The 24,769-nt window shown below is 47.8% G+C and overlaps 12 protein-coding genes across 13 annotated transcripts; 2 read left to right on the forward strand and 10 right to left on the reverse strand.

Annotated features, from left to right (window-relative positions):
• Positions 1–211: 211 nt before the first annotated feature.
• E1B28_002420 (uncharacterized protein) lies at positions 212–1,104 on the forward strand (the record flags this gene model as incomplete). Its single annotated transcript, XM_043159340.1, has 4 exons — positions 212–272; positions 333–569; positions 645–796; positions 850–1,104. 4 exons carry the CDS (start codon positions 212–214, stop codon positions 1,102–1,104), a joined length of 705 nt encoding a protein of 234 aa, XP_043002940.1.
• A 487-nt stretch (positions 1,105–1,591) lies between these two features.
• On the reverse strand, positions 1,592–2,446 carry E1B28_002421 (uncharacterized protein). The gene is made up of 2 exons (XM_043159341.1): positions 2,284–2,446; positions 1,592–2,221 (listed from the first exon to the last, which is right to left on the reverse strand). Exons 1-2 carry the CDS (start codon positions 2,416–2,418, stop codon positions 1,664–1,666), a joined length of 693 nt encoding a protein of 230 aa, XP_043002941.1. The 5' UTR covers positions 2,419–2,446; the 3' UTR covers positions 1,592–1,663.
• Positions 2,447–2,801: 355 nt separating this feature from the next.
• E1B28_002422 (uncharacterized protein) lies at positions 2,802–3,552 on the reverse strand (the record flags this gene model as incomplete). The annotated part of the gene is made up of 1 exon (XM_043159342.1): positions 2,802–3,552. Exon 1 carries the CDS (start codon positions 3,495–3,497, stop codon positions 2,802–2,804), a length of 696 nt encoding a protein of 231 aa, XP_043002942.1. The 5' UTR covers positions 3,498–3,552.
• Positions 3,553–5,213: 1,661 nt separating this feature from the next.
• E1B28_002423 (uncharacterized protein) lies at positions 5,214–6,278 on the reverse strand (the record flags this gene model as incomplete). The annotated part of the gene is made up of 2 exons (XM_043159343.1): positions 5,214–5,909; positions 5,958–6,278. 2 exons carry the CDS (start codon positions 6,276–6,278, stop codon positions 5,214–5,216), a joined length of 1,017 nt encoding a protein of 338 aa, XP_043002943.1.
• Positions 6,279–6,404: 126 nt separating this feature from the next.
• E1B28_002424 (uncharacterized protein) lies at positions 6,405–7,517 on the reverse strand. Its single transcript, XM_043159344.1, has 3 exons — positions 7,306–7,517; positions 7,165–7,249; positions 6,405–7,104 (listed from the first exon to the last, which is right to left on the reverse strand). The coding sequence occupies exons 1-3, from the start codon at positions 7,457–7,459 to the stop codon at positions 6,564–6,566; spliced, it is 780 nt and encodes a 259-aa protein (XP_043002944.1). The 5' UTR covers positions 7,460–7,517; the 3' UTR covers positions 6,405–6,563.
• A 19-nt stretch (positions 7,518–7,536) lies between these two features.
• On the forward strand, positions 7,537–10,303 carry E1B28_002425 (uncharacterized protein). Its single transcript, XM_043159345.1, has 12 exons — positions 7,537–7,767; positions 7,820–7,881; positions 7,940–8,113; positions 8,165–8,342; positions 8,394–8,482; positions 8,535–8,672; positions 8,729–8,949; positions 9,011–9,343; positions 9,395–9,500; positions 9,555–9,613; positions 9,684–10,076; positions 10,138–10,303. The coding sequence occupies exons 1-12, from the start codon at positions 7,586–7,588 to the stop codon at positions 10,195–10,197; spliced, it is 1,995 nt and encodes a 664-aa protein (XP_043002945.1). The 5' UTR covers positions 7,537–7,585; the 3' UTR covers positions 10,198–10,303.
• A 1,598-nt stretch (positions 10,304–11,901) lies between these two features.
• On the reverse strand, positions 11,902–12,546 carry E1B28_002426 (uncharacterized protein; the record flags this gene model as incomplete). Its single annotated transcript, XM_043159346.1, has 1 exon — positions 11,902–12,546. One exon carries the CDS (start codon positions 12,544–12,546, stop codon positions 11,902–11,904), a length of 645 nt encoding a protein of 214 aa, XP_043002946.1.
• A 424-nt stretch (positions 12,547–12,970) lies between these two features.
• On the reverse strand, positions 12,971–14,811 carry E1B28_002427 (uncharacterized protein). Its single transcript, XM_043159347.1, has 3 exons — positions 14,011–14,811; positions 13,325–13,945; positions 12,971–13,247 (listed from the first exon to the last, which is right to left on the reverse strand). Exons 1-3 carry the CDS (start codon positions 14,688–14,690, stop codon positions 13,094–13,096), a joined length of 1,455 nt encoding a protein of 484 aa, XP_043002947.1. The 5' UTR covers positions 14,691–14,811; the 3' UTR covers positions 12,971–13,093.
• A 1,414-nt stretch (positions 14,812–16,225) lies between these two features.
• Positions 16,226–17,332, reverse strand: E1B28_002428 (uncharacterized protein; the record flags this gene model as incomplete). Its single annotated transcript, XM_043159348.1, has 3 exons — positions 16,787–17,332; positions 16,578–16,729; positions 16,226–16,520 (listed from the first exon to the last, which is right to left on the reverse strand). The coding sequence occupies exons 1-3, from the start codon at positions 17,249–17,251 to the stop codon at positions 16,226–16,228; spliced, it is 912 nt and encodes a 303-aa protein (XP_043002948.1). The 5' UTR covers positions 17,252–17,332.
• Positions 17,333–18,082: 750 nt separating this feature from the next.
• Positions 18,083–18,918, reverse strand: E1B28_002429 (uncharacterized protein; the record flags this gene model as incomplete). 2 transcript variants are annotated; one of them, XM_043159350.1, is made up of 3 exons in its annotated part: positions 18,083–18,402; positions 18,459–18,582; positions 18,658–18,918. In XM_043159350.1, 3 exons carry the CDS (start codon positions 18,916–18,918, stop codon positions 18,293–18,295), a joined length of 495 nt encoding a protein of 164 aa, XP_043002950.1. In that variant the 3' UTR covers positions 18,083–18,292. The 2 variants fall into 2 exon arrangements, with proteins under 2 accessions (XP_043002950.1, XP_043002949.1); XM_043159349.1 differs by having other exon boundaries at positions 18,083–18,582.
• A 413-nt stretch (positions 18,919–19,331) lies between these two features.
• Positions 19,332–19,974, reverse strand: E1B28_002430 (uncharacterized protein; the record flags this gene model as incomplete). Its single annotated transcript, XM_043159351.1, has 4 exons — positions 19,332–19,535; positions 19,588–19,650; positions 19,705–19,841; positions 19,899–19,974. 4 exons carry the CDS (start codon positions 19,972–19,974, stop codon positions 19,332–19,334), a joined length of 480 nt encoding a protein of 159 aa, XP_043002951.1.
• Positions 19,975–20,741: 767 nt separating this feature from the next.
• On the reverse strand, positions 20,742–24,707 carry E1B28_002431 (uncharacterized protein). The gene is made up of 9 exons (XM_043159352.1): positions 24,684–24,707; positions 24,503–24,606; positions 23,548–24,438; positions 22,860–23,495; positions 22,457–22,809; positions 22,178–22,406; positions 21,605–22,124; positions 21,325–21,544; positions 20,742–21,271 (listed from the first exon to the last, which is right to left on the reverse strand). Exons 3-9 carry the CDS (start codon positions 24,420–24,422, stop codon positions 20,919–20,921), a joined length of 3,186 nt encoding a protein of 1,061 aa, XP_043002952.1. The 5' UTR covers positions 24,423–24,438; positions 24,503–24,606; positions 24,684–24,707; the 3' UTR covers positions 20,742–20,918.
• Positions 24,708–24,769: the final 62 nt, after the last annotated feature.

Here is a 24,769-nt window from a genome sequence, read left to right on the forward strand (position 1 = left end):
ATCAAACGGCAGTCGATAAAGAAGATGCGAAGGCTATCCTGACCCGAATCAAGGTTGAAGGAGGACCTTACGGTATCTCGTACAAAAACTATAACCAACCCATCCGGTAAGCTGTCAGCCCTGCTGAAAATCCTCCCTCCATGCTCATGGCTATTACGCAACCGACAGTGCTAGCAGGCAGAGGTTGTTGCTCGCTGCCAAGAACTTGAGTATGCTCTGTGTTCCTGAGGGTGGTATGAGTTTGGATTGGGGTTTGACCTATATTTTGGATGGTGAAAATAATTTTTCTTTGTCTCTTAGCTACAGGCTCCTCTCTAACAACACCACCCTAGGAATGACTACCCATGAACACTCGCTTCCGATCCCGGTACTTTACGACGACATTCTACAACTCCTTGCACAAAGTGGAACCGCCATAACGCCTACTCACATTGTCCACTATGGCAGCACCTTCGGTGAACAATATGTCTGGACTCACGAGGACATACCGTTCAACGATAAGCTTCGTCGCTTCATCCGCCACGATATCCTTTATACGTTGGCGGAGTCCACTTCTCGTCCCAAAAGCTGTGCGTACTTTTCGCTGCTTCATTTCCTTCTTGACTTTCCCCCCGGAATTGAAAATGACGCATGACTTATTGTAGCGTACCAATTCTTCAATACTTCTGCATCCTTGGCCAAAATGGTCAGTCAAGGAGGCAAAACTTTGATCGGTGCCCATGGCGAGCCGCCACTTGGCCTCAACTATCACGCAGAATTGTTTTTCACGCAACAGGGCGGATTGTCCAACTACCAGGTGAATCTAAATAGCAATCATTCGCTTCAAACTTGTTAACGTTACTTTATCAGACTTTGCAAGCAGCTACTTCGTGGGCCGCACAGACATTCGGATTATTTGGATCTGTCGGATCATTAGCTGAAGGGAAGCTAGGTGATTTCTTGGTATATCCTGGTGGTGTGGATCTACTTGAGGGACCGATTGGGTCCACTCTTCAACTGAAGTATGTTGCGAAAGGAGGAAGGATCTGGAATGCGGACACGATGGAAGAAGTCTGGCCTGTCAAGGGGAGGAAACAGGAACTGCCTCCTTTCAATGCAGAGTAACAACTTTAGCCTACTAATATAAAGGATTCCAACCTTGTACTCCTGAGCTTTCATCAGATGAACAGATAAAAGCGACTCAGGCTGATAGTAACTCGCGACGCGCACATGCTACAGCATTCGACGACGCAGGCTTGCCGAGAACGCTGACGATACTGTGGGCGAAGGAAAACGATTGGTCGCGGTCGTTTGTCTGCAGCACGGCTTCAGTCTAACGCAGGACTTGCTTCGGGTATCAAAGTGCTTGACAGAAATGCTTCAACGGTTGATTTTATTGCTACAGTACTGACTCTGACATAGAAGAACAGTGGTGATGAACCGTTGTATTTCCAATGAAGCGGATGAACTTGGTGATAAGGACAAGGTTGCAGTCGTAAAGGTAAAGGTGTTGAAGTTGTTCCCGTTGCAGATGTACTTGTACTATGAGTGTAGTGTAGTTTTAGTAGCGTCACAAGACCAGGAAAAGTGAGGAATGGGACGACTATTATGCAGAGCATCTCAAAAGACATTTCATTAGACGAGTAGCCAAAAGTTCATACAATTTGCATAACGTACCTCGGAACTACTCCAGACGGTAAATAGGCACACTTCTCAAGACCGCGTCAAACCGTTCAGCCATGCCTTTCAATAAGAACGGCAGTTCCCTCGAGAGAACATAAACACCTGATAACACTGGCCCACCAAAAGCCATCAACGCGGCTGCGAGTCTGACACTTCGTGTTTTCCCTTGCTGGTTCACTCTCATCTTAGGAGTCCAAGTATTCCATACCACTACGGCACCTTCAACAGCATGTACGATCGTTGTCAGAATTAACGCGCCGTAGAGCGTCCAGGATACAACTGGGTACTTGTGTAGGTGATGAACGACGAACTGGTAGTCTAGCTCGCTTGGGCTAAGCGAAGAAATGGGTTCAGATGGGAGAGCAGGTATGGCACGGTGGGTTAAGAAGTGTATCGGGGCGAGAAGGAGAAGTGGGTATGCGGCAAGATGCACGAGGGAGATGGGTTTCCCGGGAGCGAGGAGTCGTCTGGTGATTCCGGAGAGAGAATGGACAATGATAGGACCTAGTAAGAGATATTTTTCACCAAAAGAGGTTTGGTAGTATTCTCTTCCGAGGATCTATGTATTAGTTGAGTCCATTTCAGCTCGTATATGCTTGAGAAATTGTGCGCGTCACGTACCATCACCTGACTGGCCATTTCTGAACCACCAACGTTGGCCAAGGCTGGTGCGGTGAGATGGATGAGCAGAAAGGTAGAGATGAAGGGTGCTGAGCCATGATTTAGGTTTGTTAGAAGGCTTGAGAAAGATACCATCGTGGAAAGCAGATGTCAAAGCAACGTCAGGACCACAGTACCCGGAGTTACGGCCACTCGACCGTTCACTTGCGAACTTGGTATTTCTCGACAACTTCGCCGCATAGAGCTTCCATACGTATCCTTAATCGACTGTAACCAATGTCTGTTGTAATGCACGCTATCACCCAACCCCATCTCAAACACATCAACCAGCTCAGGCAAGGAGAGGAGACAATTAATCGGCTCAGTTCTTCGAAGTTCTCAGTCTGCTATATGGCTAGTGTAAGAGGCTACAGATTAGGAGAATAATGTGGAAAGTACAAGGACAGTGTGACGATCAAGGTTGAGACGTTGAGCTTATGCACTGCAGTGTCAGAAAATCAAGAAGCGGAGGTGACCACCTACTCGTAGTTTTCTCTAATCACCCCCGCCACGTGCTGTTTATGCTCGGCCTCGAAGTCCTCGAAGTCCTTCAAGTCCTCTTCGTTTTCTTGATGGATTGTTATGCCTTGTGACTCGATGCTATCAGACGACCGCCGGGCCATTTGTCTGCGAACAAAATCAACAAATTCTTCGAAGAGCAATGTCCGAAGTCGATGGGCTAGCATGAGTTTGATTCCAGGGTCAGAAATGTAATCAGGATAAACCCATGACCGGTATATCTTGGAGTGAGTGCCAGATGTTAGCCAGATGGGAGACTGAAACTGAGAGTTGTTGTTGATGAGTGACATCAGCTCAATGCATGCAGTACAAGATAATTTGGACAGCCCCAAAAACGGGTAAGTGGATGACGCCAATCCGCATTGCTGGAGATGTAGTGCAAGCGCAATCTCCGCATGGATTGTGAAGTGACGACTGTGTGTGTTGTTGGCTTTGGCGAGCCTGGGGAGTAATATGACATCAATGAAGTTTGTTGGGTCATCGGGTAGGTCATCAGGAAGGGGTGAGTGGTTGGAAATAACGTGATTCATGATCCCCACTAGGTCTGTTCTGGTGAAGATAGTAGGCAAGCGCATGGGAGGGGAGTTGGGGATCTGGTGAAAGACAATTGTGCCAGACAGGATGCGGCTCGGCCGTTTATAATGTGAAAGGCCCATCAGGAGTGCTGTGGACTGGAAAAGCTTGAATATTTTGGGTATCCTTCAGGCAAACTCTGTGTCGAGGCCTAAAATCCATCAGTGGCGGAGGAGATAAAAAATAGCCATGACTGACCAGCCTCGATCTTGAGATACACATCTAGGGCCTCCAGCTTTTTGTAATCACCTGGGTTATGATCATTAGGGAGGAGGTTGTGCTTCGTTAGTAACATATAGGAAGCGAGGAGACGATTGCATTCTTGTGGGTGAGGAGAGCATCAGGTTGGTCCTCGAGGGGTAAGTCGTCGGCCTGTTGTTCTTTGACGAGGTGGGCTTTTCTCTCGGCGGTAGTATTCACAAGCATTTCCACTCCTACAAGCACTGAGCACATGAGCAGATAGTCTAGAACGTTTTCCTCTCCAAACGTGACATTCAGATCATCCTTCCGCTCCCGTTTCGAGAGGTATTTCTTAGTAGCCTGCAAATATTCTTTTCGCTGGCCTTTCTGAACGCGTTGAATCAATCAATGTATCCAAGCAGAATTGGTGAACGCGCCAGGAAAGGGTTTGTAGGAGGCGATAGTTTATGACTTGGAAGGGTGGTGGTGACTCTTGGATTACGGGCTGCACAGAACGTAGTTCATCGAGGAGATAGGAGAGATGGGCTCGGGTCTTCGTCTGAAGTTGTATCGTTGAATGTGTAGATGTGAACATTGAGTTCCTGTTTCTGATCTTTTTGGGTTAAGCGAGCTGCCACAGCTGGAGGGTTCCGGGGGTATTTCACTATCACGTTCGCTAGGGCATTGACGAGGATTTTGACTCTCTTTTGTAGACCGTCGTTCGTCTCCAGCGCCGACTGGAGTGGTTCAGGGCAACTTTTGGTCTTGTGTACATCGACAGGATGGCGAGAATGATGAAGAAGTTCAACGTAAAGTTCGGGATTGTCCAAGTCGTAGTTCGACATGGTGGTGAGCAAAGCTGGCACCTACTGCGTGGGATAGTGTCCCTAGTCCACGACAGCGCCCCATAGTCCCCACGCAGATAACCCTTTCACTCACCGCGCGTGGATGCTATCTCTGCCGCCGTCTACTTCACATGCCCGAATAGTCGACTTCCATTGTTTACCCACTGCCAGGTATCAAAGTTCCCCAATTGACGCGGTGCAGGTGGGGATGGAGGGTCCACAGTTCTATCGCGTAGTAGCTAAGACACCAGGTGCGAATATACCCTAGTATACCCCGTTCTGGTTCTCGTTTTTCGCACCCGGGGTCGACGTTCCAGTCAGCTGTCCCATTCAGTTCGTGGAGAAGCGCAGTGTTTGCATGGTGCCTAACATAGACCCCACTCTCACGGCTGTGGGCACTCGCTAGTCTGCTGGGCATCCAAACTGGGGCCTCCCACAGGCCTATAGGATGTGGGTTGTCCTCTACATCCCTATAAGACTGAATAAGCATCCAATAAGCCTGCTGCACGTTTGCATCCTCAACGCGGCTTCATACTGTGTTTACTGTTCATTCTCAAAAGATTCTTACATGGACTCCTCACAATGCGGAACTGGAACCACACACATCCAGGATTCAAATATTTAACTCCTTTCTCCCTGTATTAGTGATACTTAGACCGCGATGCCTGCTTTAGCTTGGATGCAATTTGGTTTAGATAGGCTACAAGTCCATATTGTTATACTTTCCGTGCTTTCCCCCTAGCGTCCTGCTCGTCGTTCTGAGACCGACGGTGTTTACTGAACGGCGTCATGATATTCCCAACCTTCCAACCCCAACTGATGATTAACAAACGGGTTTATGGTGTTATGAAATGCAGAGTTCTTGGAGTCAAGTGTCACTGTCGTGGGGGCACAATTGATGTTTATAGGTCCCAAAGGGCAGCGTTGAGCCGGAGAGCTTTGTTTTGTCTGTGTCTTGGAATATGCATTTCCATCCGTTAGTCGACGTTTCGGCTTCGAAAGAGGTCTTGCAGTCGTCGCACGGCGCGTGTGGTTCGATATCATTTCAACTGGTTGAATCCCAATATCCTGCATCACTGGTATAGAATGGGCGTCGGGATTGTTTGCAAACATGCTGAAGGATCCTCCAATCGGGGCAAGCTTTGGGTCAATGAGATGGTGTGCGAGTTGTTCAGGGGCGATAAAGGGAATGCTGTTGCGGTCAAATGTAGTTGTTCTGCCGGGGCGAAGCGTGGACGGGTGTGCGCGTGAGGGTGAGTCACTGCGAGCTTGAATAGTATCAGTTGTGCTACTTGGATTGCATGGGCTAGGGTCGCGAGTAGGATCATAGGTAGCAGGAGGAGTTGAAAGAGTAGGCGAGTGAGAATTGAAGCCAGGATACGATAAGTCGACATAGCTAGTCGGTACGAGGTCAGGTGTCGATGGACGAGGTGAAGGTGATTGCGAGGTCGATTGGCGAAGGATCGGGCTCTGTGAAATATCAACTTAGGAAACGACCACTGCAGGAAACTTGCGGACCATGGCTTCGACACTGGATTCAGAACGATTCTGATAGAATTCCGACCACACGCCAGAACTACGGGCTTCGCGTTTCCCTTTGAGACGGATACTACGTTGATCTCGTTCCTTCGCCTCTGAGTGCTCAAAAGAAGAATTCCTGATGCTAGCACGTTCTCTAACACCTGCCGAGTGGTAACAACTGTAGAGAGAATAGAGAAGACCTGCCGAAGCGATTCCGATAACAGAGCAGATACCAAAGTAGGCCCAGAAGCCATGTAAGGAAGCAGAGTCCTGTGGTTTATGATTTGAGATAGGATATAGATTGTGAACTGGAGACATGGTGGTAGTAGCTTAGGAAATGGCGTTTTCAAAGACGATCAGTTCGTTGACATCAACGCTGACATCACCAGCCTGAGCTCAGTCCACGAGCACGACGTTCAATCCTCCAAATCAATCCCATTTATGTAAGCAGAATATGAGGCGTTATTCAAGCAACTCTTCATGTCGTAAAACATACTAAACTTCTTCCGGATCTTCCGTATTCGGTAGGCGTTCCAACCGTTCACAACGATCCTGGGACGACCACCATACCAGCTGTACAACTTGGAATTATAGAAATATCGGCTATTTTGGCGGAGCAGTTCCACTCATCACTTCATACAATCCATCCACCTGTCTCCTACTAAGTCTTTCACTCCAGAACCTCATGATCGGCTCCCACTCATCCTTAGACGACGGCATTCCGGAAGATTTTGACGATAACTTTCCCTCCTTGAAGAAACCGAAGGCCTTCTTTAACGCGGTAATATCTCCCGGTGCAAGACTGGGTTCTGCTGGAGGTGGTCTATACACAGCAAGCATGGGAGATGAGCAAGGTGAAGATAGTGTCGGATACGAAAGCAATGGTCCGGAGATGGACACGACCGATCCTATTCCCAGTTGTTGCCTCCAAAGTTTTATCGTAAACTCTAGAGCTACAGACCCTCCTTGGGCAAATCCGAATAAGTGAATCTTGCTGGTAGACCATCCACATTGCTCGGTGAGATGAGCGAAGACTTTTGAAAGTAAATCCAGCGCGGGTGTGGGATTTGGTCGATCTATGAGATCCCCGAGTTGATCGAATGAAAGATACCACTGATAAGCCTCTTCATAAAGGAAAGGTATCCTGGAAATCAACTTCTCTTATCAGGAAAGATCGTATACCATAGCATGGATAGCAACTCACTTTTCTGGAGCCCGCAAAGCGAGTATGGCGGTTTGAGGTAACTTGAGTTGTCTTCCCAGCTTTGAAAAAGGTATATGTGTGTCTCCTTGAGAAAGAAACGTTTTTAGTAATACTAGAATGTAATCCTAACTATTGATTTACCTAGGCCATGTAGGAGAATGAGGAGATTTTCATCGGTGCCGTCGTCACTTGGATAATACAAGAACGCCGTAGGAATCTGGTTTTCTTTTGGTGCAGACTTCACTCTCGGAACTGAGGTCGTTTCATGTAGATGCAGTTCAGATTCGGCCATCATTGGTTCCCTAAGACTCGGGCGAGTCGCCACGATGAGGGTAAGAGCGACAGTTCGGGTCTAGCGGTCCGATAGCGTTCAACTTTTCACCTCTCACTGTCATCACCACGTCTACCGCTATCTACCGCTATGCAGCCACGGCTTTGCAGAGCCGCCATCCTCTATTCCATACTATCTCTTGTGTCTCCAGCGCATGGAATATGGCCGTTTCCACCAAAGAGATTCACCGGGAATTCGTTAGTTGATGCAGGTTCATTGGGACTGAGTGGTGAACGAGTTATTGCATTTGGAGATTTCAATGGAGATCAGTAGTGCGTCTGGTTTCTACCTTCCATATAGTTTCAATGACTCACATAAGTATAGCCTAGACGTTCTCATGTTAGAAGATGACCGAAGGACATTATCAGTATTTCTCTGGAATCATGGTTCGTTATTTTCGGACCGATTTGCTTGCGGAAGATGTTGAGAAGAATTTCGTTTCAGAGAAATTCGAGTTCGACAAGTCGGGCTCATTCAAACATCCAAACGAGGTCTATAACGTTGTCCCAGCCGACTTCACACATTCTGGGCAGTTGGATTTGTTGGTGATGAGCCCCAGTCAGAGTAATAGTCCTCTCGATCTAACGCTATATCCTGCTTTACCGAGTGGTGGCTTTGGTGAGTGGTTTGAACGCTTAACCCTGGGTCGTGACTTGACACTACTTGCAGGTAACTTACTTTCTTTACCATCCTCCTCTCTATCTCAGCCTATACCTATCGACCTCAACGGCGACATGAAGATCGATTTGTTGGGCATGACTCCTGACTCTCAATCCTCGGATAAAGAATTTCAAGTCTGGGAAAACATTTGGAACTCGTCCGAAACTCGATCTCCTTTATTCAAAATGTGGGTTCTGCCTGCTTGATCCTTCTTGTCCGGCTTCTTATGAGTTTGTAGAACCGACGCACCTTTCCACGGGAAACAGTGTAAAATATCACATCCTCATAGTAACGCCGTGATAGACTTGAACGGTGACTGTCTAGCAGGTAATGTCCTAATGTTCGACCATGTGCGGTTCGATGGTAACCCTCCCTCGAGACGTATTCCTGGTATGTGACGACGGTCGAGGCGGCAAATTCTTTCAAATATGGGTCAACAATAAAGAGGATGGATTTTCGCTGGCACAAGAACACCCGTTACCCACAGGTACCTTACAAGTATCTCTCGCAGACATGGGTATGTTCGGTTTCGTCTGTTTGCTGCAGCCGTCCTCAAGAATTACTCGTATTTAGATCGTGATGGTACAATCGACTTGGTGTTCCCAACATGTCGTAATGTGAACCCGTCAACTGGAATTGGAACCGACTGCTACATCAACATTGCCTATAACCAGCAGCTCCCATTGTGCTCGGCAGAAGCTCTTCTTCGAAAAGGCACGAGTAGATGTCGCACTCCTGAGGATCTATGTATTCCAGATCCAGATTTCAAGTTTGACTTGACCGAGGGAGGCGACGTGCGTCTTGAATTCTTAACATCATTGTTTATTCTATTGACCTGTTGGCATCTCTTCGTAGACGTTCGTCAGGATCCCCCTTTCTTCAATCTTGACTAGTTCCCCGCCACCTGGACTTTTAGTTGAAGACACCACAACCTCTCCTTCGATACCGCTTGCTCTCAACCTCGGGGATGCAGATTTGGACGGTTTCCCTGATATCCTGTTGATTGCCGTAAATCAGCAAGGACAAGTCCCTAAGCTAATATATTCCGTACCTTGTGGTGACAAGGTTCTGGGTTGTTCTTCGGGTGGTAGTGGAAGGAGGGGATGGAAAACTGCCATCAAGGGCGTGCAATCGTTGGAGACCATAAAGGATGCAAGATCTGCGGTTTTCATGGATATGGATGAAGACGTAAGGAACTCTTTAATTAGAACTTATCTCTTTGCTCATCGAAGCACATAGGGAACGCGGGATATTATGGTACAGCGAACAGGGAAAAGCATGCAAGGGAACATTATGTTCGTTCAGAATAACTTCTACTATGATGCCTTTTTCCTCAAGGCGATTGGTACGTGTTACTCTTAGCGTAATTCTTCATACGTCTCACCATTTGCCTTCTCAGTCTTAAACGGAGCTTGCGGCAACGGAATGTGTTATTCGGAAGATGGCCAGTCTTACCACGTAAGTAGTTACAGCTGCGTTTGTTCGGATTATGATGTCCTAAGCTGACGAACCATCTATCGTTATGAAGCCATTCGGTGTCAGCTATTCCGGCGCATCGTATAAATACACCGTTCTCGACACATCTGGTCGGCGCTCTGCCGCTCAAATTGGACAACTCCCCCAAACGGGATACCAATCCTTACAATCACCCTATGCCTTCTTCGGTCTCGGTCGAACGAACAATTACATCGAGAATCTTTTTGTCGGGTCTACGATACACTCGGATCAACATTACATCAACATCGAGGGTGTCATACCCAACTCTAAGCTAGTTATTCGGCCCTCAGCGGATAAAGGGACAGCTTGGAAACGTGAATTGTTTTTGAGACCTGGAGATTGGATACCATGGGTCACTGTTACGATGATTATCGGTACGATTGTTTTGGCAGTGATCGTGTTTGTTTTACATCTAAACGAGAAGGTCTGTACGCTCTCCTGCGTTCTTAATGGCTTGTTACGCTAATACTTTTCCCGTTTTGTAGAGGGAAGACGAACTCGAGAGGCGGCGGGCATCGCATCATATCAACTTTGACGCGTTATGAATTTCATGGATTGAGGTGCAACGGGTCTTGAACAATTTGTATTTTACATACCTAAGTCATTCTGAATCACACTTAATCTATCTGTGCGATACATACTTCAATGAAACATCAAGCGCGTTCCAATTGTTATTTAAACGTAATGGAAGTGGTTTACATCCTGCTAGACCTGTGCTTCTTCACGTAACCCTTCGCAGCCCTCCAAATAACTCTCCTGCCTATCCCTTGCAAATCAACGTACACAAGACCGATATTACGAGCAGTTCCGGCCGCAGCAGCAAAACACTGTGCAGCTTCATCTCCGTATCTAAAAAAAAACAAACCCACAAGGATCGGAACAGTGTCAAAGGAGCAAAAAGAGTGGTCCCTACGTACTTATGGCGAATCATGGCATCTATTGTAGCCACACGCACCCTCAGATTTGGCGGGTCACATGCTATTTTCGCACGCTTGTGCCAGTGTAGAAACGTTCCAGGTCCCCCGTTCGGTCGATGCAAGGCTAGTTCCTCGAAGTTAGACCGATAATTCTACAGAATTTTTTTGTAAATAATGCCCTGTAATACTTGAATACAATAACTTATTATCCGATTCTCAGAGACTAGAGAAATTCGATTTATTTTAGTCGATCTGGCAGGTCCTTCGTCTCCCACCCCCGGACAAAACACGTGACATTGACACAGAAAATTTGCTAAGTTCAACGTTTATAATGTGGCAAAAGCGAGAATCGAACGATCGACTCCAGCAAAATCCAATTCAAATTTGACGCCTTTCTCCATTACACCACCAATCAATTTAAAATACATGCTTTAGTTTTAGGTTATATAGAGTTCATTTTGGACATCCACTGGGGGCAAGCCCCCAGTCCCCCTCATATACCTTCGAATCTAACCCCTACCCCGAACCCCCTAACCCAAACCAGTAACCCAAACCTCTAACCTAACTACTAACCTCGAATCGCTAAAATCCAACTGCTAACCCGTCCCGATCAACTTCCCAAAAAAAATCAAACCTCTCTGGATATTTCTGGAAGTGTACAAGCTGTAAAGAAAGAGATTTCAACATTATTTATGGACCAGTAGCTAGAATCACACTACGTTAAGGTTTATACTATACTATGTGTTAGTGTGAACTAGCCTTGCATCGACCGAACGGGGAACTTGAACGTTTCTACACTGGCACAAGCGTGCGAAAATAGCATGTGACCCGCCAAATCTGAGGGTGCGTGTGGCTACAATATGGCATCTGCACGGACAGTACCAATAGTAAAAATCTTATTTTTCGACTCTTCAACTGTCGAACGGATAAGATCAACTGAAAGCACAACTCGAGCTTTGGTTCCCAGCTTCCTTGGATGAGTTGGAGGAGTTTGAGTCTGCTCTCCGGGCGGAGGAGCAAGATTTGAAGGGGGAGGTGGACCTTGGCGTCGGGGTTGTTGCTCCTTAGCACCCACTATGTTATCGATCACGTCGTCGATGAAAGCCATCTTTGCTGAACTGACCTCGACAGCTCTAGCACTGGCTGCGTGCACTTTCCTTAAGCTCTTCCGAGTTTGGTCTGGACTAAGAAAGGCAATTGCTCTGGATGGTGGAGGTGTACCAGTTTTAGACAAGTTCGTACTAGAGTGGGCGGAAGCTGAAGGAGTGGAACGGGAGATGTAATAGGATGAAGCTGATGATATCGCTCCCGCAAGAGTGTTTGTTGTATCGGTTATAGTACCGCTGTATAGAAACAAACCTGAGTTTCTGTGGGGTAAGGATGACCGGGAAACAGTATCTCGATCACTACCGGATCACTCTCGTGCCCTTTCTGTTGTAAATTAGGATCCTCTCTCACTACGACTTTTCTATCTAACTCTCCAACAATCTCTCCAGTGCCTTCATCTCTCCAAATGAGACGCCCTCGAAGATCTTGGTCTCCGTCCTTTACACATATCGGCTTTTGTGCGTCGGGTGGAGTGGCTGGAGTTTTCGAGCGCTGGCTAAAGTTGGCGTATTGAGATAGTACGCTTTCAAATGTCTTCATATCTCCTGCCAATGGACCCGCTGAATACACAGATTCGTTGAAGGCCAGCGTAAAGACCAGCGGATCCTTTTCTGTGCCATGAAAAACAAATTCCCTCTCGTTGGAGATACCAGTGTTCGATGAGACTGTTCGAGCGGGGTCAACAGGAATCTCCAGCTCGTTGAGTTTGAAAACAAGGAAAACGTCGCGACCGAACGTAGCTTGAGCTGATGGAGGAAGTGTAACGCATTCCAAATCGAGGGTCCCAGTTTGTGGAGCAGTAGGGGTCCTGATCGTGCATTTGGGGAGACTAAGAAGTAAGAAAGCATCATGTGAGCCGTTGGAGGACATGGTGGTACTTTGCCAAGATTGTTGGGTGTTGTTAAGTCGGCCACTGCATTGAGGATGATCGTCTGGATGTAATTAAAAGGCCAAAGTTGTGTATAGTGTCGCCGCCACCAGCCTCGCGGAAGTCAGTTAAAAAAACCATGCATTACTATTTTCACTGACCAGCTGAAAGAATCACCCCCCAATGCTTGTGCTTCATGAGTTACATTGACGAAACCGACATAGGTTCCTCCGGTAGCTTCAAGCCGTCCTGCGTTCTGGTTGCTTGCTGAGAACAGAACCTTTGGTGCTTGAACTTGAGCTTGACGTTACATTTAGATTCTCGCAGATTATGTGCGCACAGAGGCTTTGTTGTATGGGACACCGAGATTCTCGAGAGTCGAAAAGAATGATATTGTAAAAGAACGGCGGCATTATGACGCGTTGTGAATTTCATGGATTGATTTTGAATAATTTGTATCCTTGGTCATTTACTAGTATAGCTTCGTGTATACATGCTGCGATGTCCATGTCCATCTTCCGATTGTTATTTAAAAGCAATAGAAGCATCTTACTTCCTGCTAGACCTGCCCTTCACATAAGCCTTTGCAACCCTCTTCACTATAGCTTTCCTGCCTATCCCTTGCAAATCAATGTACACAAGACCGATATTACGAGCAGTTCCGGTAACAGCAGCGGAACTCTGTGCAACTTCATGTCCGAACCTAAAAAAAGCAAACAACAAACATGCACACAAGGGTCAGGAAAGTGTCAAAGGAACAAAAACTCTGCCCGCACGTACTTGTGGCGTATCATGGCATCCGCACGTTCGGCACCAATGGTAATAATCTTCTTTGTCGACTCTTCAATCGTCGAGAAAATAAGATCGGCTGAAAGCACAATTCGAGCTTTGGTTCCCAGCTCCCTTGGAGGAAGAGCAGGTCCTTGAGTCTGCCCTCCCGGCGAAGCGGGTAAAGGAGACGAGGGCCGACTACCGCGAGGCGGAAGAGGAGGTTTACCATCTAAGCCGAGATTCGGCGTGCTGGAATAAGGCGGAGGAGCAAGGTTCGTTGAAGGAGGCGGTGCACCTTGGCGTGGGGGTTGTGGGTCCTTTTTACCACCTACTATGCGACCGATCATGTCGTCGATGAAAGCTGTCGTTTTGGAACTGACATTGACAGCTGTAGCGCTGACTGCATGCACTTTCGTGAGACCCTTCCGAGTTCGCTCTGAACTAAGAAAGACTGCTGCTCTGGATGGAGGTGGAGGTGGTGTTGGGCTAGGTGTTGCAAGTGTACCTGTCCTCGGTAAGGAGTTCGTACTAGAGTGCGCGGAAGCTGAAGGGGTGGAATGGGATATGTAATAAGATGAAGCTGAAGATATCACTCGCACGAGGAGATTCGTTGTCCCGGATATAGCGTCACTGTATAAAAATTGAATAAACCGGAATTTCTGTGGGCAAGAACGTCCACAACGAAATCAACGTACCTGACCAGCGTAGCAGACTTTGTCATCCAATCATGTTGATCTGGAGGCACATTTCGCGCAAACACTTCGATAGCCGTTTGGTGACCCAGAGACGTTGCATCTTCGGGTATCTCGATCACTACTGGATCGCTCTCGTGCCCTTTCTGATGTAAAGTAGGATCCTCTCGCACTACTATCTTTCTATCAAACTCTCCAACGATCTCTCCAGTGCCTTCATCTCTCAAAAGAAGACGTCCTCGAAAATCTTGACCTTGATCCTTTACACTCGTCGACTGCTGAGCATTTGGTGGAGTGACCGGAGTTTCCGAGCGCTGGATAAAGTTGGCGTATTGAGATAGTACGCTTTCGAATGTCTCCATATCTTCCGTCAATGGACCTGCTGAATACAAGGATTCATTGAAGGTCAGCGTAAATACCAACGGGTCCGTGTCTGTGCCATGGAAAACATATTCCCTCTCGTTGGAGGTGCTAATGTTCGGTGAGACCGTTCGAGCAGGGTCGATGGGAATTTCCAGCTCGTTAATTTTGAAAACAAGGAAAACGTCGCGGCCGAACGTAGCTTGAGCTGATGGAGGAAGCGTGACGCATTCCAAGGCGAGGATCCCAGTTTGAGTAGCGGTAGGTGTCCTGATCGTGCAATTGGGAAGACTCAGAAGTAAGAAAGCGTCGTTTGAGGACATGGCGGTATCTTGCCAGGATTGTTGGGTGTTGTTAAGTCAGCCATTTGCCGTTGGAGATCGTCATGGATGTAAAAGACAAAAGCTGTGTTGGTCCCTTTTTGCTGCCGTGCCTCAAGGAATTTCTCGGCATGACGGAAGGTGCTGCTGCATTCAGCCTAGCTCGTTTGTTCATATAGTCACTACCGCTGTGGACTTTCATTGACGCCTAACTCAAATCGAATCCGATCCTTTCCTGCGGCAGCATTGGAATCAAGCAACCAACATTTTGTGATAGAACCCAAGATGGTTACGAGTCAAAGACAGACTACGTAGGATAGCTTCATTCCTCTCAATATACCGACAAATCGCTACTCATAGTGACTCTATTCATCACAACGACTTCCCAAACGACCGCCGCTCAAGTTATACTCTACAGTGATGCAAAAATATTAGTATATTCACTTGGGAAGCGTTTCAGGGCTTCACCAGTGACCACTTGACGGCCATGAATTTGGGAATGCAGGGTCGCTGCATACGCTCGTTCCTAGTGCAAGGGTACTTTACTCAACTCGTTGGCAGCTATCAAAGTCAAAACCTCGTCAAGTCGAGTTCAAACAGACAGATTCGTTTCACCCAGATAACTGATTACAGACAGGCACGGTATTTCCCCAAAGTCAACGTGCTTGGTCCGGTCAAAAGGATTCAATCAACGATGGGCTCGGAACATGGCGCGTAAACATGTCGTCGTCCTTCATGGTCACCTCGCGAATTCCACCACTCTTCAGCTCCTCGAGGTAGGCTCTTCAACACTTCCAACGACGAGCACGTTTCATGCCATAGAAATCCGAAAACATATCCCCTCTCGCTGGAAGGTGTTCGATGAGATCGTTTGAACGGGTTCGATTGTAGCTTGACGCATTCCGGTCCCCGGTTACCAAGGGTTCTGGTCCTGCAGTTTGGGGGCTCAGATCTCAGAACTTAGAAGTCGGAAAGCGTCGTGTGAGCCGTCAGAGCCTTGGAGGTATTCACAAGGCAACGTTCACGGAAAGCCTGTCACGGTCTATCACCATCATCAATATCACTTTCACATCGGTATCCAACAATATCGAGGAAGGCCTCATTTTAGGAACTATGCAGCCTGTGCAAGCATCCCGTCAGAGAAATTCAATGATTGTTATTTTGGCGCGCGCATTCGAGGTTCAAGAATCAAAAGGTACAATTGACTCGGATAGGGATCCAACTGGGACGGAATGTCTCCACCACCCCAAGCTGTTCTCTCTGCACCTTATACCGGGAAGATGCGAATAAGCAGATATCTTCCGACTTGCTGGGAATGGATTGTACGAAGTGATCGAACCAGAGGTGAATCTAATACCGTTTTTGCCATGAACGAAAGCTTTTTTGTTTCATATTCGGCACGTAGCTAACCAGGCACGTCGTGAAGCCCCGGCTTATGGAGATAAAGGTTACAATTGACTCTACTACTAAATATTACATCTGTACATATTATAATAGTACTGCGATAACGTGATACATTTTCTATCGACCTCAAGTTCTCAGCCAATTTTCTGAATCTCTCGGGAAGTAAGAGGGACCTCGAATAACTCCTCCAACTTGTATCGGGGGCATGAGGTATGGAAACGAACATATCCTACTTTGAAGCTCTTCCAGATGTCCAAGGCAGACTGGTTGCCAGCCAACCCTTTCGAGATATTTCTCTCAGCTTCGACGACGTGATCAGCAAGGCGTCGAATAGCCTCGTGCTTCGTGATCATAGATTCCTTTGCGAGCATAGATGCAAGGTTTTCCTCCTCTCCCCGAAGCTCCTCCTTGTAAAACGAAAGCACGTCACTGCACGAGATTTTAGGTCAGAATATGACAGATGAAGCGAATGAAGATGAATCGTACTTTAGGTAATTGATGTAAATCGATACGTGAGGTAAACAGTGAATATACGTTGTGAACTCGATGTCCTTTGGGAACATAAACATCGTGTAGGCCACCTGAATACCAGAGATACTCCGACAGTAAGCCGCGAAACTGGGCGAGCGGGCTAAGCTCTAGAGAAGATAGGGGTTAGAACAACTACATGAATGATAACAATGTAGACAACTCACTTTCATATCCATGTCCATCATCAAAGAAGTTATAAAATCCAATGTGGATGTCACAATCAAGTTGCACTGTATCTGGCCATAATATTCATGTGCTTCGGAAAGACTTTTTGCCAGAGCATCAAGGATAGGATCGTCCTGTGGGAGTCCTTTCACGAACCGATCGTTGAAACTTTCCATCCGTTTGTGACTATTATCATCCAACGCTGCCACAAGTGTGGTAAATATGGCGACGTGCGCTCGGTTGGAGTGTGGAAGATGGGAATATGCTGTGAAGGCGATGGTGACTCCGACGAAGAGGTATGGCCCGATCGACGATGGTAAATGGTATTTGGATTCCAAAATCTCTTTGCATTGGTCGTAGAAGTCCTGGTCAAACGGAAGCTTGTCGAGTGGGATGTTGCACTTCTCGAGAACCTCTTGAACCATGCACTTGATGAAGGACTTTTCAGAGTGTGAGAATGACATGGTCTAAAGGGAGGATTAGTTCACAGAATGACTTTGGGTTTTCTTCTACTCATATCTTTGTCTGTGAGCAGAAAGTAGAAGAGTGCGACCAATAAGCCCACTGGAACATGGACATTAAATAGGTATCACTAGAAGTTTCAGGAACTCCAGCCGTTGATAACAGCTATGGTGTTTTGGGCGCGCTCCATTTTGTACGGTGTTGAAAAGAGACTGTAGTCCAGAAGTGATTCTTTTTTCGTAGATCGGTTCGGGTTCGGTTCCCTCGCCAGTTGGCGGTTCCATCTCGGGCGCCTAGCGGATCGGATGTTCTTCCGACAGCTGTCGGATTCGTCGGATTCGGATGTTGGTTAGTTTACCGGCATCCTCCGAGATTGCGGTGCGCTCAGATATTTTTTCTTTCTGGAGCTACGATAACGATATTCGAGTACTTACACTATTTTGGCCCCTTGGAACAAAAAATAGTCAATGATCCGCCCTCGATGCGGTCCGAGTTTCCCGCTTAGATGATACGGCCAGAAAGGACTTCCTTCCTCCGTGCCTGAATGATCTTCGCGACATGTCAACCGCAATGTCCATCGAAAGTGTGGCCGCTCGAAACCGAATCGGTCACAGTGGTCCAGACGTACGGAAAAAAACTTGGACATTCAACTGTAGTAGATATAACTTTCACTGGCTTTACCGCCATCTATCAGTGTTTACACACAGTGAACCAGTTAGACCAGAAATAACGGTAGGAATGATACGGTAACGGTTTATCCATACGATACAATTTATCAGACAAGCGTGAAGCTACTTTAAGACTTACCCCAGCCACACTCTTCTTTCTCAATAAGGTCTTCAGCGCAACTTGCGATATCTCTGATTTTCAAGAATTTGAAAGTCCCCTTTTTAACGTCAGCGACGGTTGGGCCGACAGGCGTGTACGCGAAGACGTTGGCCTTGAGCCCAATACCTTCTGCGCTGTGTACAGGTCGCGGCCAGTTCGGGTGCGCCAGTGCGCACGCCCACCCATAACAGCTCCGGCGATGTCAAACAACATTCCTATTCACGAGACCCTACAGCGATTGGTTTATCGAACACTTTCGAAGCGACACACCACGAATAGTACTGCGCGACCCTCTGGAAACAAATCCAAATTATTACCACCAAACCTCGAGGTTGGATCCAAGTTCAAACAAAGTGTTGAGTTGGAACCAACAGTGCGTACTTTCTTCAAGTTGTAGGTAAGTTGTAACACTGAGCTTCTGATGGCTGAAGCGCCGACTCTTCAGGCTCTCTTGAAACTGGAACTCGATGCAAACCAAAGGCGCTCGGTAACCGGTACTCATAGTCTATGAGAACCGAAGCGAATTAGTCAGTGCTATCCCAGGGATCTTGATTCTCGACTTCCAACGAGAATGACTCACCGAAGTCCCCAGCCTGAACTCTGGTGCGTTCGATTCAATCCCAGTGGGCGGTTCAAGGTGGTAAGGACTGAGTGACAGTGGGCGACGCCACGCAACAGCTCCGCGTAAAGCCCACCTTCGGCTAGCAACTATTCTCCCACAGCCCTCCTGTTCCCGCGAATCTTCCGACTTCCAACTTCGGGTTTCGACATTCAGGAAACCTACTGATTGAGAGTCAACACCTCCAAGGGAATGCTGTCTTTCGCCAATTTGAAAACTCATACTTAGGAATTTAGGTTACTGAATGAACCGGTCGGGTGGTGCTCCAAGTGCCGCACCGTCGGTCTGGTTGAAAATTCTTCTTTGTATCGATTTCCCGAACTTCGGGCCCAAGGTGGAAAGACTTCAGAAAGTCCAGAGGATGGCAAAGCAACGTCAACCTTCAACAATCGGCCACCATGTTTCTAGCTTAATTATTTCAAATTTCTGATGGCAAAATTTCACACTGACTCAACTCCGCGGGTCTTGGGATGAGTCAACGTTCAGGACTAAGGTGGAGCGAAACTCGTTGAGGGTGGACCCTCTTGCCAATAAAGATACGCCATGCAATTATGGTTTAGATGGTGATGAGGAAAGACATAATAGGCATCGATGGTAGACGCCATGCTTCTGATCATAAACAGGAGACCGAGGCATTACCGAGAACGCAGGTGGGTACGGAACCGAAAGCTAGGTTCTGACACATTGGAAGCTGAGGTGGATGTAACATTCGAGGACGGTGGTTTGGTTGACGGCGTTGACGTCAGCTGAATGAACTGATTGTTTGCAAAGTCTTCTTGGTCTTTTGCGACGAGTGCGATAACCTGTTCCACGGGGACATCAGTACTCCCATCCGGAGTCTGTAACAGTAACCATCAGTCTTCGGGAATTGAGTAAGTTGGGATCACGGACCAAGATCTTTCCCAACACCCCAGGAAACTCTGCACATACGTCCAGTGAGGTGAGATCCGATTCCTAAGACAACCATGAGTAAGTAAAGGGGTACGAGGACGGTTTAGGGATGTGTACAATCTGCAAAAGAACATCGCCTGCCGAGAATGGTTCACCCTCCTTTTTCTTCCATCGAGTGACCGCTTTCCGACTAATGAGTGGAAATATAGCAGGCATCAATATCATAAATCTGGCTGGACGACATTTGTGTATAGCTATAACAAAAGCATGGGTAAGTCTGCGTCAATAAGAACAGCTGGACAGAAACTTGCATCGTCTCCGGACGTTTGTATTTCTGGCGCTGCGAACGATGAAGGGAAGGGGCCGCATGGAAAATTCGAGTAGCATGGAGGAAAGAACGACGAGGGACCGAGCGCTGAGTGTGGGGCGTGATTGCAAAAAAGGTGCATAAAAGGAAAACCAATTTCAAGCTCTCCATTTTGTACTCGGAGCGGCCAAGTGAAAACGTCTCCAACGAGCCTGGACTCACGCCCTCGCTCATGATACGGATCCAGATCCTTACGTGCGGATTTAAAGACGGGAGAGACGTGCTGAATGGCAGCTTTGCGGCGGAACAACACTGGAACAACACAAGGTCAATCGCGATGGTGAAAACTGCTAAATTTGTCAAAGAAAATACGTCTTTTGGATCGAACATGCGGCCGAGATGAGGCTAGGTGCGGCTATAGGCTGGCGAACGTGGTTTTCTGCTCCAGTTACAGCCGCAGTCCCACAAGCCAGCAGTTGTTTCGACTTCGAGACGAAGGTGAGTATCGATCAGAGATCAACTAAAGGATACCTCAAAATACTAACTCCCGACGTCCATTTGGCATTACTGCCATGATAATCAAAGTTCTGGAGAAAAAGCTGCAACATCCATGATCCATCTCGTCGGATAACGAAGGAACGACTCCCGATTGTGATTCCTGGTGCAAGACATGATTACGACATTATATATGAAGAAACGTGGGTTTTGGCGTGTGGGAGTCTGAACTTGACCTGAACTTGTGTTCGATGTGGTTCATGAGACTTGAATGCATGGTAAAGCCATCATCTGAAACCGAGTGACAGATACATAAACGGACTCGACGAGAATAGTGGACTTAACAGACACGTCGTGTAGAAAACGAAGTAGAATTATATGGCGTAGTAGACAAGGTAAGACATAAAGACATGAAGGGTACAGTAGATTTACAGACACAAGCGAGGCAACAACAGAAGAAGATGGTCATAAAAGAGAGAGGTATACATAAGTCCCGGAAAAACGATGCAGCGCGAAAGGTTAAAAACCTTTAAAGCTCATCGTCAGTGACATCTTCACCTCTCTTTTTCCTTGCCAATCTCTCCTTCTTCAGCTTACGAGCCTCAGACGAAGTGAGCTTCTTCGACTTCTTGTTATCAATCTTGTTACCCATGGCATCGTATTGGTCCTCTTCTTCACCATCCTTCTTGTCAATGCGAGCTCCAGATCCCTGTCCCTCAACCCAGTTGTGTCCGGAAGCCTCAAGGCGTCCATCACGCATGGCCCAAACTTCCGTGCACAGAGACTCAGAGAAGTCCCTGTTGTGAGTGATGATGAGGACACCACCCTCGAACACTTTGAGAGCAGCAATAAGAGCAGCGAGCGATTCACGGTCGAGGTAGTCTGTATACTTGATCAGCAACTTCGTAGCAATTACGAAATCAAAGGAAACGCACTAGTGGGCTCATCCAAGCAGATGACATGGGGACGACGCCAGGTGGCGGCACCGAGGACAATCTTGACCTTCTGACCTCCAGAAAGGCCTCTCATGGTGTTGTGAGACACGAACTCGGGCTCAAGACCAAAGTCAGCAAAATGCTTCTCAATCTCGCGACGAACGAGAGGACGAAGGAGACCGAGACGCTGAGCTTCACGGGTGTCAACCTCAATGACTTTCTGCATACAGGAAAGAAAATGATCAATAGAAGTTCATAGAGGAATCGACATGATCCAAACCTTCTCAAACCCACGCTTGACGAGCTCGTCACGGGGCACCCAGATGTTCTCGGAGGAACTGAGAGCCTTGAAGGAAACTTCGTACTCGTAGGACTGCTTGAGCTTCTTACGGGTGATGACCTCGTCAATCAGACGCTTCTGGCCATCGACAATCATAAGTGCACCCTCCTTCATCTTCTGCGCCTCAGCCTCGGTGATTTGACGGTTAGCCTTGGTCATTTCCTCCAAATCTTCACCGGTCTGGTAACGCCAGAGCATGTACTCGAGCGGAGTCTTATCTAGGTGGTGATCGATGTGGTGGAAAGCATGTTGAGCGACGTAGCCGATGACCAAGTTGGGGTGCTTCCAGATCTCACCACCCTTGTTGGGCTCCATGTCACCGATGAGGAGCTTGACGAGGGTAGACTTGCCAGAACCGTTGGGTCCAAGGACGGCAACACGGGAAGAAAGGGAAACTTGAAGGGTGATGTCGTAGAGTTGTTGTACGGCTTGCGTGGGGTATTGGAATCCAACCTTGCGCCTGGACGTAGCATGTCAGCAACCGATGTTCAATGTCGTAACGATCAAGCTTACATCTTCAACAAACTCTTCTCCTTGGTCTTGACACCCTCAAGAAGAGGTGGGTCGGGAAGCTTGAATTTGTAGTCCTCCAAGGCTTCGAGACTGTAGTAGGACTTGGCCTCGGGAACAGCCTTCACGAACGTCTCAAGGTTGCCTCTGTATCTCTTGAGCTTGAAGCGGTTCAGATGTAGTACGTCGGTGATGGTGTTGTTCAAGAATCCAGAGTCGTGCGAGACAATAACTATGGACACTATAAAATTACAAAGAATAGCAAGCAAGGACAAGACTCACTGGAGGTGCAGGTCTTGAGACTAGTGAGGTAGCTCTCTAACCAAGCGACGTTGACAACATCAAGATGGTTAGTGGGCTCATCGAGGAGCAAGATGTCAGCTTTGAACAGCATAGCCCTGGCGAGAGCAAGTTTCATCTTCCAACCTCCCGATAAGCTTCCAATGGCCTGTTTCTGACGTTCGTCATTGAAACCGACACTGGAGAGTGCATCCTTAGTTTCAGCTTCAGTAGCGAGGATACGGTTGTCAGTGAGAATGAACTGAAGGACAGAAGTGTCTTCCTCGCTTCCGTCAATGTCGTGCTCGACATAGAAAGTTCGAACCTCGTCAGGAGACGGGAAGCCTTCCACTTGCCTAACTCCGGAGTTAATGGATGGCTTCAGGGTAGAATGATTGCCACTTACCCGTTGGTGATAGCACGCATGAGGGTTGATTTACCGGTACCGTTCTTACCGCACAGACCGTAACGGTGGCCACGTTTGAGACGGAGGGTAGCAGTGTTCAATAAGATCTTGGCACCATAAGCCAACGAGAATTGACAATTGCAAAGATCTTCGCCCTCCTCCTCGTCATCAGGAACTTCATCATCATCCATGTCGGCTGTAGCGGAACGGACAACCCATTCACGAGCAACAGTGACAGGGTCAGGGGAGGAAACGACCATGGCGAGATATGGAGCAAGCGTGTCCCACTCAGGCACATCGAAGTTCTTAACATTGACCATGTTGGTTGCAAGGGCGGAAGTGTAGACGGAAGCGACGTGGGAGGCATCGATCTCACCACCAAGCTTCTTGTAGACTGAAACGAGCCCACTGGCGAGCTGGGAGACCTCGGCCTTCTTGACGGGTGGAAGGTCAGAACCGTCACCATCAGGGACCTCTCCAACTTGACGGAGGGTGGCAATAGCTCTGCCAACGACACTACGGGCTTCAGGGTCACCCATGGTAGTCTCAATTTTGATCAGACCCGGTAGAAGTTTGGGAATGAATGGCCGGACAGTTGCAGCGTTATCGACGAGCTTGGACATGTTGTCGATGATGCTATGTTCAATTAACACACGCTTCACATTTAGAGTCGACAAGTAGCACTTACACAGCGACCTTACGCTTGATAGCGGTGTGCTTCTCGTTAAGACCACGGGAGAGAAGGGGAACCATGAGAGACAATGTAGGGGAATCTACTTCGGAAACGAATGTGGTGGCCGCGAGAAGGGCAATTGTGTTTGGCACCTCCTCGACGGGATTAGTCAAAGATTTAATAAGAGCAGGAATAAAACGTTCTATGTCCTTGTTTGACACCAGAGCGGTGGCCTTGTTGAGCGTTTCACGCGCGGCCTTCTTCACATCGGCTTTCGTGTCCCAAATGGCTTCGGAGAGAACGGGGATGATTTCTGGCATGGAACGAGCAGTCTGGAGAGGTGCACTCTTGACCAACTGGTCGAGAATCACAAGCGCACCAGTTTTGACCTGCCATTTGCCGGCGGTTTTGAGTTCGTGAAGAAGGGTGGGAAGAATGAGAGCGGTAGCCCAAGGGCTCATGTTGGCAGTGTATTCCTTCACTGCTTTGACAGCTGCTGTCCTGACAGCAGGCACTTTGTCAGCGAAGGTCTCGAGAAGGGCGGCATAGATGCCAGAGTCGATGAAAGTGGGTTCGAGTGCCTTGATCGACCCAGAGGCCACGATAGTAGAAACAGCCTCAGCGGCACCCTCACGGGCAGCGGGCGATTTTTTGTCCCCAAGAGCCTTAACGACTGCATCGGAAAAACCAGACGATTGCAGGGCTGAGGGACCCTCTTTCTGAGCAACGGCAGCAAGGTGCTGGGCAGCCGAACCACGAGAGGTTTTGTCAGCGACAAAGAGTGCCGAGACGTCAATCTGACCATCCACAACGGTGGGATTGACGGCAGCTTTTAGGGAGGCAGGGGAAGGAATAGTAGCGTTGGAGGCGGTAGCGGTTGCAGCGGGCATTTTCTATAAGAGTTATCTAACGACACCAGGAGAGCGATGAGTGAAAAAAAACTTGAGACATAAATCGCTTTTTGACATACCTCGTGAAGGTATGTAGGATACTTCTAAAGATGTCTATGGAGACGTGAAGGCAAACAAAGGGACAAGGACAATAGAAACGCTCTGAATCTACTGGCAAAAATGCCTAGAAAGTATGATGATCAGCATATGCATTGACGAGCTCATCGTCTCAGTCGGACGATGAGGACAGTATTGCCTTACCTCTATGGGAGCACAAAGAAAAAAAGAATGTGTGAAAGTAAGTCATGCCGTATCTTTTATTCGGTCACCGGGCGGAGTCTGAAAAC

Source organism: Marasmius oreades, chromosome 10 (assembly GCF_018924745.1).
Source record: "Marasmius oreades isolate 03SP1 chromosome 10, whole genome shotgun sequence".
In the NCBI taxonomy this organism is placed as follows: domain Eukaryota; kingdom Fungi; phylum Basidiomycota; class Agaricomycetes; order Agaricales; family Marasmiaceae; genus Marasmius; species Marasmius oreades.

Bases quoted from the DNA above. Each gene is read 5' to 3' on its own strand.
- E1B28_002424 (XM_043159344.1), bottom strand. From the start codon at position 7,459: ATGATGGCCGAATCTGAACTGCATCTACATGAAACGACCTCAGTTCCG. The intron at 7,250-7,305 runs GTAAATCAATAG...TTCTTTCTCAAG, and splicing joins CATTCTCCTACATGGCCTAG to GAGACACACATATACCTTTT. The intron at 7,105-7,164 runs GTGAGTTGCTAT...GTTGATTTCCAG, and splicing joins GCTTTGCGGGCTCCAGAAAA to GATACCTTTCCTTTATGAAG.
- E1B28_002425 (XM_043159345.1), top strand. From the start codon at position 7,586: ATGCAGCCACGGCTTTGCAGAGCCGCCATCCTCTATTCCATACTATCT. The intron at 8,114-8,164 runs GTGAGTGGTTTG...CACTACTTGCAG, and splicing joins TTTACCGAGTGGTGGCTTTG to GTAACTTACTTTCTTTACCA. The intron at 9,501-9,554 runs GTACGTGTTACT...TTGCCTTCTCAG, and splicing joins CTTTTTCCTCAAGGCGATTG to TCTTAAACGGAGCTTGCGGC.
- E1B28_002421 (XM_043159341.1), bottom strand. From the start codon at position 2,418: ATGGTATCTTTCTCAAGCCTTCTAACAAACCTAAATCATGGCTCAGCA. The intron at 2,222-2,283 runs GTACGTGACGCG...ACTAATACATAG, and splicing joins AAATGGCCAGTCAGGTGATG to ATCCTCGGAAGAGAATACTA.
- E1B28_002431 (XM_043159352.1), bottom strand. From the start codon at position 24,422: ATGCCCGCTGCAACCGCTACCGCCTCCAACGCTACTATTCCTTCCCCT. The intron at 22,810-22,859 runs GTAAGTGGCAAT...CTCCGGAGTTAG, and splicing joins ATGCGTGCTATCACCAACGG to GCAAGTGGAAGGCTTCCCGT. The intron at 22,407-22,456 runs GTGAGTCTTGTC...TAGTGTCCATAG, and splicing joins TCTCAAGACCTGCACCTCCA to TTATTGTCTCGCACGACTCT.
- E1B28_002427 (XM_043159347.1), bottom strand. From the start codon at position 14,690: ATGTCCTCAAACGACGCTTTCTTACTTCTGAGTCTTCCCAATTGCACG. The intron at 13,946-14,010 runs GTACGTTGATTT...ATTTTTATACAG, and splicing joins AAGTCTGCTACGCTGGTCAG to TGACGCTATATCCGGGACAA. The intron at 13,248-13,324 runs GTACGTGCGGGC...TGCTTTTTTTAG, and splicing joins GATGCCATGATACGCCACAA to GTTCGGACATGAAGTTGCAC.